Source organism: Pelmatolapia mariae, linkage group LG15 (assembly GCF_036321145.2).
Source record: "Pelmatolapia mariae isolate MD_Pm_ZW linkage group LG15, Pm_UMD_F_2, whole genome shotgun sequence".
Taxonomy (NCBI): Eukaryota; Metazoa; Chordata; class Actinopteri; order Cichliformes; family Cichlidae; genus Pelmatolapia; species Pelmatolapia mariae.
This window is the reverse complement of record NC_086240.1, coordinates 4788034-4797202: the sequence shown is the minus strand read 5'-3', so window position 1 is coordinate 4797202 and position 9169 is coordinate 4788034. Positions and strand designations below refer to the sequence as shown.

The window sequence follows — 9169 nt, the reverse complement described above, 5'->3', positions numbered from 1 at the left end:
TACAGTTTCATAGTGTTGATCTGTTAAAACAAAACACAATAAAAACATGGACTTGATTACACTAGGACCCTTGTACATTTATTATTAAAGGATTTCTACAGTTAATACTAATCGAGAGGTAATAATCATGAACCAGTGTTGCCGTCTTTTTTCAAACATCGGTGCATACACAGTTCTCAGTTATCTATTAGTTAGTAGAACTTTCATATTATAGATTATGTTATTGTCTACAATAAAAATAGTAGCAGTAGCATCTATACAGAAAATCAAATGCCTCTGTGCATGAAGTGATTAGTGCTGTGGCACAGGACGTACTCCTTATTGTTAAACAATGAGCTCAGCTCATTACCTTACACATCACAGAACCAAATAACATGCTTATTTATCCCATTTTAGAGCATAATGCTAAACATTAACTGAAACGTTACCCCCAAGATGTAGCATGTAAATACCGTAAGAGTATGTGTCACACCATTTATCTACGTATATGTATCTCTGCTGCATAAACACACAGTCGTATATATGCGTTCATCTGTGTGGCTAAAGCTGAATTTCTTAAGGAAGTGTCTCCACATTGACGTATGTGAGGACGACATCATGCAAGATGTTGATTCTGTCGATCTGGTTGAGCTCTCTGATGCGGTGACGGAACTCAAACAGGGGGATGTTGTTCACTGCCACCCTGAACGTCTCAGGCGTGCACAGGATCTTCATCTGCAAGAGAACACACCACCAGTGACAACCTTACATTGAGACTATGACATCTTATGTGTACAGCTAGGAAAGTTCTTCACCAGGTATTATTATTATATATATATATATATATATATATATACATATATATATATATATATATATATATATATATACATATATATATATATATATATATATATATATATATAAAAACTATTATTCTCACTGATTATAATTTCCAAGAAATAACTTTGACTGATATGACAGTAAGTTCAACATCTTTTATCCCTACTATACTATTGCAATGATTAAACCCTTATTTAATATCACTAAAATGTCAAGAAATAAATACATTACGCTCACCGGACACTTCATTAGGCACACTTCAACAAATATATTTAGCCAGCCAAGTCACATGGCAGTGTCTCAGTGCATTTAGGCGTGAAGACATGGTCAAGACGACCTGCTTAAGTTAATCCAAGCATCAGAGTGAGAAAGAAAGACGGTTTAAGTGACTTCGAATGCGTATGGTTGTTGGTGCCAGAAGAGCTAGTCTGAGTATTTAGAAACTGCTGATCTATTAGGATTTTCCCCACACAAGCTTGAGCTGCATTTTTCTCGGTGAAAATGTCTTGCTGATGCCAGACGTCAGAGGAGAATGGCCAGACTGCTTCGAGCTGATAGAAGGCAATAAGCACTCATTACAACTAAAGTATGCAGAAGAGCTTCTCTGACTGCACAACACATTGAAGCTTAATGCAGATGGGCTACAGCAGCAGAAGACCACACTGGATAACACTCCGGTCAGCTAAGACCAGGATAATGAGGCTACATTTTTGCACAAGGTCATCAATATTACACAATAAAAGGTTGGGCTGATGAGTCTCAATTACTGCTGTGGCATTCAGATGTGAGCATCGTACCGGAATTCACTGTAAACAACATGAAAACATGGATCCATCCTGCCTTGCATCAACTGTTCAGGCTGAGGGTGGTGTAATGGTGATGGGGATATTTTATTTACACCACCAGTGCATCATTTAAACACCACAGTCTACCTGAGTTTTGTTAATGTTATCTTCTACTCGTCTTCTAATGGCTGGTTTCAGCTGGATAACCCATCATGTCACAAAACTCAGATCATGTCACAAAAATGCTTTCCTGAACCTGTCAGCGAGTTCACTGTACTCAAATAGCCTCAACACCAAATCTGAGTCCAATAGAGCATGTTTGTGATGTTGTGTTCATAGTTGCATCATAGATGTTCAGCCAACAAATCTTCAGCAGCAGTTTGATGCTGTTGTGTCAACATGGACCAACATCTCTGAGGAATGTTTCCAGCACCTTCTTGTATTAGTTGCCACAAAGACCCTAACCCTAGCCAAAAGGGGTCCAACAAGATACTAGCAAGGTGTAACTAATGAAATGTCCAGTTAGAATATGTCACCTCTCGTTAATTAAATTAATGTCAAGTTGAAAAGTGCAGTGATATTTCCACTTATGCTCATTGTAAAACAAATACTTTAGAGAAAACTCATAAAAAATGCAGGCCCAGGAGGAGGAGCAGCAAAAGTGAATTCTCCTGCGATCACTGATTTCAAGTTAAAAAAAATCTGCGATCACTGAAAATTAATTGAGCACACAATTATTAATTAGCCTAATTGCAAAAACATGGTTATAGAATGACCCGTGAGTGCCACAGATTTCCCAGCTTTTGACCTCCTGGCTCCTTTTACCTGCATCTGTCTCATGGCTGTGATACCCGTGATAACTGTTTTTAATTTTACAAGAACAAAAAATGAGACTTACTGTTTAACAGAAGTAAAGTAAAATTGGTCTTTTCAACACAAAGTATTACAATTTGACATGTAAGTGATACTGCACAGATCAAAGCTCACTTCAGCTGTATGTACTGTATAGTACACATTATAATGTCACCAAATCAGTTATTAGAAGAAGTAGCAGTAACGAGTGCCTGTTAACACATTGTGTTATTGATGTGAGTGAACACAAACCCAGGACTGTTGGACACAAAGACAGAATCAGCTCCACAGATTAGTCTCCTCTTTACGATGCCTGTTAAACATAAGTGTTATTGATGTTACTGAGCAACATGAGACCCCCACTGACCTCCAGGAGCCTCCCTGCAGCATAGCAGCTCCCTTATCTAGGACCCGCTTGCACAAACGACTTTCCAACCCTTTCCATTTTTTCGAGGCCTAATGTTTCCCATGAGAAAGTGACCTAGAGTCAGTTAAACGCACAAGGATCAGCAGTAAAACTCATTTTATTGTACGTTAGTAGTTTTAGTTTAGTTTCATCTAATTAGTTATTAGTTTTTAAAAGTATTAATAATGTAAGAATTTTTTTTTAACTTCTGAAAATAGAGATTAATGATTTAAAAAGTGATCCTCAGTTTGTTTTGTGCTCTGAAGCGATCCAATGATTAATACAACACAGTATAGCCTCTCATGCGTGCTTCAGCCCACTGCCCTGATCTGATTTCAGTCTCTGCCACTCACCTCAAAAGGGCTCCCAAGCGCGAAAGGGAAGGGACCCTTCAGGTCTCTCTCTTCGGCACCCCAGCGTTCACCCAGTTTGTGGTTGCGGACGACCACCTGCTTGCCCGCCTCGTTGAAGCGGGGGTTGATGTGAAAGGCGATGTCGTTGCCTCTCAGGAAGTTCACTGTGAACCTGCGGGAGACCAGACTGATTCAGACTAAAGAAAACATGCTCTCAAGAACCTAATGCAGCATGAAATCCACCTCGTTTTTCAAAGACACTGAGGGCACACAGACGCAGGCTTACATTTTAGCGTTAGGTTTCACGTAGCCCAAGATCGTCATCATCATTTTGTCATACACCCCTCGAGCCAGGTTTAAGTTGTATGGCACGCTCTAAACAGCAAAGAGAGAGGAGCACAGTAAAACAGCCTGGCAGCAAACTAACACACCTGGTTCCTTGCATTTGACTCACTAGAGGTCCAGATGTGGGTGGGAGCCAGTGTGGAGGCATGATGGACGGATTCTGCCCAGGCCACCCTGATTGTCCCGGGTTATAGGGCCAGCCGGGATGTGCAGGCCAGCCTGGTATATTTGGATGGATGCTGGGAGCAGGTGCAGGCACTGGAACTGGAGTTGGAGTTGGATTTGGGACTTGAACTTGAATTGGAGCTGGTGGCTGAGGAGGCTGGTACTGGGTGCCTGGCCAGCAAGGCTGACAGGGCTGCACTGCAGTTGGAGCTGGAACTACAGTTGTGGTTGGCGCAGGAGGTGGTGTTATGACTTGAGTGGGAGCTTGGAGTGGAATTGGAGTGGGGACAGAGACTGGAGCTGGTTGCGTCCCAGGCCAGCAGGGTGTGTTTGGCTGGCCTGTCCAGCACGGTGCAGGTTGAGTGGCCTGTCCTGGCCAAGTGGGGAATCCAGCTCCAGAAGGTGACAGGCTGGGCCAAAGGCTGTTAGCCTGTGGGGCAGAACCAGAGGACGGGCAGCTGCCACACAGAGGATCAGAATGCTGAGACAGAGGAGGAGGCAGAGGAGGAGGAGGAGGAGGAGGAGGAGAGGGGGAGGATGGAGAAAGAGAAGGGTCAGGAGCCAAGATGGAAATACGTGGGAGGGAGAAGGTGGACACGATGGAGGACACCAACTTGCAGTTGCAAACATAAGCAAAAAGTTATGCATTTATATTAATGTTGGATAACAGAGGAGAATGCAATGCACTCATTCTTACCAGAGTAGAGATCTGAGAATTTGATGAAGTACTTACATCCATGCTGCCTGTCAGAAAAAAATTAATGGAGCTTTTATTGATTTTAGCCTTTTAAACCACAATTTTTTTTTAAAAACTAACAGGACTTTATAGAGATAGAAAGAAGCTAAATCTTAGTGTGCAGTTGCAAACACTGATATCAAATGAGAGAGACATGAAAAGAAAGCTTTTTTAAATATTATCATTATTACTTTACAAGCTAGGAACATGCTCTGTAGTCACACTGTGCTTTGACAGCAGAGTTCACAGGGTGACCACCAGAGGACTCTACAGCTTTTCAAGATGTCAGCACAGGGTAGAACAGGAAGATTGTCCAACTTCCTATACGCCGATAATTAAGGCTTACCCATTACCACGAGACATAGTAATTGGCTGATGACCACAGTAAACGTCTTGAGTCATGGAGAAACATAGTGGCACATTGATTTGGGTCAACACAGTGACTTATATGCACTTAAGAAGGAATGTACAGTAACAATAATTCTCCGTTGTTAACCTTACAGCTCTGAGTTGTTCTTTTCAATGCAGATTGAAACTAACTATACTTTCTATTTGCTTCTTAATGTTTCCTGTTGCTATGAAATAATAATAACATTTCATTTAATCTACAGTCAATAAGTCAGATATGGATAATAGTCCACAAGTTGTCAAAAAATGTAAAATTTCAGACAGGAAGTTAAAAATTTCCTTGATTTGGTCTTCCTTCCTGTCCACTCCTGCCACCTTTATCATAACCAATCAACATTAATCAGTCTGATGAGTTACAGTTAAATGATATCTTTATTATTAAAATTTGTTGTGTTCTTAAATTTAGAGCACATTTTATGGCCTATTTGTCTTAGAGAAGAAGATTTTGAGCAGCATTTGCAAAGCTCTCCCAGGACCCAGACCAGGAAAGAATTTTTCACTTCACCTGTTACCTGTTGGATTGATCCATTTCTGATCCATTACATAAAAAGACACTGCAGCAGATAAAAAAATAAGAATGGAAGTTACCTCAACTTGTCTCTAGTCCTCAGGTGCACACAGGAGCAGGATGTGTTGTGTTTTAAGGCAAAACATTGACTTGGAGCACACAGAAACAGTCTTTTATAGCCTTAAATCCTCTCTTCGTTTGGCCCCTCCTCGTTCCATCACTCCACTTTCAGAATAAAGCCCCTCCCCGCGTGTCAAAACTATGTGTGGAAAAAATATATTGCAGCTTAATTACCATTTCAAGACTTTTAATCAATGCCATTTCATTAAACTAAGTGTCAACTAAACTTTAGGGTTAAAAAGTCACAAGCTGTTAAGAGGAAAGGTGTGGTGATCTTAAGATGATGTTAAAACTGCAATTTAACATAAAGCAAAGGGGAATCAGGCAAAACTGAATCATTTCTTAAAGTTTCAGGCATTACAAAACAGTGAAATGTACAGCCTATAACAAATGTTGTGTCCACTTTATTTACTCAAACTAGGTCCAATGGCAGCACAATGGCCTGTTTTTTGCAGTCATGGGACTGTGTAACACACTCATGCCACACCACTGTAGGCAACACAGAACACAATTACAGGGCAAAGAGAAATGAGTCAAAACTTAGTGCTGTTTTTTGTACATCTAGTTGATTTGGGCATTTACGGCTAAAGTCATAAAGTACTGCGTTGGTTAGGCCCTCGCATAGTTTGCTGGTTTCAGTTCGGCCTTAACTGAGTCATCCCTTCTTCCAATTTCACATTTTTTTCAGAGTGTATTTACAGTGGACAAACCAACTGTTTGACATCTTTCAGCATTTATAAATATTAAGAGATTTCAGGTTCACACCCAGCTAAATAAATCTCCACTTAATCATCAGCAGCATGACAAATAACACTTGAACATGTGGCTTCACACAATCGCCATGGCTGTCCCCGCAACCTTATTAGATTACCAATCATCTGAGCTGAAAAATGTCAGAAATTGCAGAAACTCTTAGAATGCAGACACTTAAACCTCTGAGATTCTGTGGTTGGGTGTGCGATTTCAAACTCTATCTAGTGCTACGCAGTGAAAATTTTTAACTTTCTTTAACTTTGACTGTCAAAACGTTACGTTTTTGTTTCAGGTAAGTAGCCGAGGTACTTGTGAAATATTAGCAAGTAAAAGTTATTGCTGAAACACGGGCAGTCGGTAACATTAAGTATTATCACAAAGTGTTTCCTTTATGCAGGGAAAGGTTGACCCTCATGCAAATGAGTGCACTCAGCACTGCAACGAACTAAGTTCAGCTACAGTCCATGTCTTTCACACAGTGCATTATTTGTCTGCTGCATTTCTCAGGGCTCGCAGCAGTATTTAAGTGTTTCCTGTGTGCAGGTTATTGCATATTCAACCTGTGTGTGGACTCCAAGGTTAAAAGTTATAATCATAGTTCTTATACTTACTCATTAAACACCAACACCAGGGGTGTCAAACATAAACTGACACACCTAAGATTCAGTCTGGCCAACTGGATGATTACTATGTATAAAAATGCTCAACAATTGCTCTAATTTTTCCATGCAGTGCTCTTTCTGCTGTGAGGGTTACAAAGTGAGACAGTCATGGAATTTGAAAGTATTTTAAATTGTACTTATGCAGATCCAATCAGTCTAATCAATATTTGAATGTACATGAATGCAAACTCAGTTTAGAAAAAAAGACTTAATGGTACAAAGACATCGCTGTTAATCATCTGTTTTGCAAACGAATGGTTCATTAAAAGGGAACATGTGCATATTTGTAATAAAGTAAATTAAAGGAATACATTTGAAGGCGTCATTTATACCTCCACCAAGGAGGTTATGTTTTTGTAATGTGTGCGTGTCAATTTGCCCAACATCCACCAAAAGCCTTATAACTTAGAAACTATGATACTTACGCTAATACACTAACGGTGTGTATTGTTGACATAAGGATTTTAAATGTCTTGTCACATTTGACCTTTGATCGTGAAGGTCAAAGTGATAATAAAACTATGTAGAGCTATTTAACACTATGCCTCTTGCTTGACAATGTATAGGCATATAGGGAATCATATATGGGGATTCTAAATATCATGTTACTTAATTATATTATAATTTTTTTCCAGAAAACAAAATAAACTTGCAATCAAACACATTTTTCACTTGATATTTCCTACCCAACATTTACACCAGTTTACTAAACAATGAAACAAATAATACACATGTACTTTATCAACATAAATAAAAAAGTAATAAAAAAAATAATAATTGTGCTCCAAACTACGTCAAGAATATTAATAACAATTAGCAAAAGCCTGCACTTTGTGCTGGTTTTAACCGGACTCCAAACTTCAAAGAGTTTAACACTTTTGAACTACACAGTTTAACGCTTTATCTCATGCTAATGCTATATGCTGTTAAAGTGACATGCTAATCTCTGAAATGTTTATTATGTTGTTTGACAAGTTCACATCATAAATTGCATAGAAACAACACTAACTGGCTGATTCTGCATTATTTTGTGTTCTGCCTTCATGCACATGGGCACACATGTTAACTTGCATTTACAATCATTAATTCTTCATGAGTGTTTGAGAGCAGCCTTTGGGCTAACCCCAGGAGCCCAGCGGCTCTACAGTTGGACAGTCTGGGGAAGTTGCAGCCTCTGGCAGTGTATGTGTGTGTGGCAGCACTAGAATTTGTTAAATTGAGCATCTGGGCTGATTAAATCCTAATGTCTCGTCATCTCATTTAAGCTGTTACAAGGCAAATTGTGTAGCTCTTTTTTAAAAATTGATTTTTAATAGTTTCCACAATTAGATAGCAAATAGATGAATGTTTGCCATTTGCCCAACAGGATTGTTGCTCAGCTCATTACATCAAACAGTGAACAAGGCAAAACATATACTTAATAGTAATTTTATAGTTATCAGCATCTTGATTAAATTCTATATTTATCACAATTAAATCAAATGCTGACATTTAAAGCAGAACATGATTTTTGTTAGTAAAATTTAAAGTTCTAGTTTTTACAGGCTGATTTTCTTTTCGATGATTCACTTTTCCTCAGTCAAGCATGACTACCAAACAATGAAAAAAAAGCTCTATAGAATTCACACTGTCTGTCTTATGAGTTGGTGGAGACCAAAACAGAAACAAAGATGAACACAAAAGTAGATTTTCATTCATCAGATGGCCAGACCTTGTTTGTCTGCTGTAACAAGATTTTTTTTTATATTTTTAAGATTTAGGCCTTGTTTTGTCGCTCTCAGGTGGGAAAACTGGTTTAAAAATTACACCTTACAGTTTGAGATGCCTTCTAAAGGTCAAATGTTAACAAATGCTAAGCTAAAGCAATGTTCTAAATGTACTAACTGGCTAAAGCGAAGCGCTGTTGTGCTTGAATAAGCCACGATAACCTTTGAGGGGTGAACACTTGCTTTTAAAAGTGAAGCTCAAACTCGAAGCATCTGGGCAAAAGGAGATGTTTCATATACTTACTACCACCTTATAGCTATATAAAAAGGGTATTCCTGTAAGGATCAGAAGACTTCTTCTTTTTTTGTTGTTGTTGCTTGGGCTGCATAGAGGATAGGATACTTGCAAAGAAACAATCAATAACACTTAGTTTATGTCTCCTCTCCTGGTTGGCCTCTCCAGGGCATGAACTGATGTTTGCTTCCTCAATCAAGTCTGAAAACAAAAGCTGCAGCTCACATATAATGCAACTGAAACAGATATAGCT

At 39.1% G+C, this 9169-nt stretch overlaps 1 protein-coding gene across 3 annotated transcripts; it reads right to left on the bottom strand.

Annotated features, from left to right (window-relative positions):
* Positions 1–52: 52 nt before the first annotated feature.
* LOC134643496 (galectin-3) lies at positions 53–5543 on the bottom strand. Of its 3 annotated transcripts, none has more exons than XM_063495895.1 (7): positions 5461–5543; positions 4426–4472; positions 3673–4209; positions 3505–3593; positions 3219–3390; positions 2827–2940; positions 605–714 (listed from the first exon to the last, which is right to left on the bottom strand). In XM_063495895.1, the coding sequence occupies exons 2-6, from the start codon at positions 4465–4467 to the stop codon at positions 2860–2862; spliced, it is 921 nt and encodes a 306-aa protein (XP_063351965.1). In that variant the 5' UTR covers positions 4468–4472; positions 5461–5543; the 3' UTR covers positions 605–714; positions 2827–2859. The 3 variants fall into 3 exon arrangements, with proteins under 3 accessions (XP_063351963.1, XP_063351965.1, XP_063351964.1); XM_063495894.1 differs by having other exon boundaries at positions 2827–2915; XM_063495893.1 differs by lacking the exon at positions 2827–2940 and having other exon boundaries at positions 53–714; positions 5461–5542.
* Positions 5544–9169: the final 3626 nt, after the last annotated feature.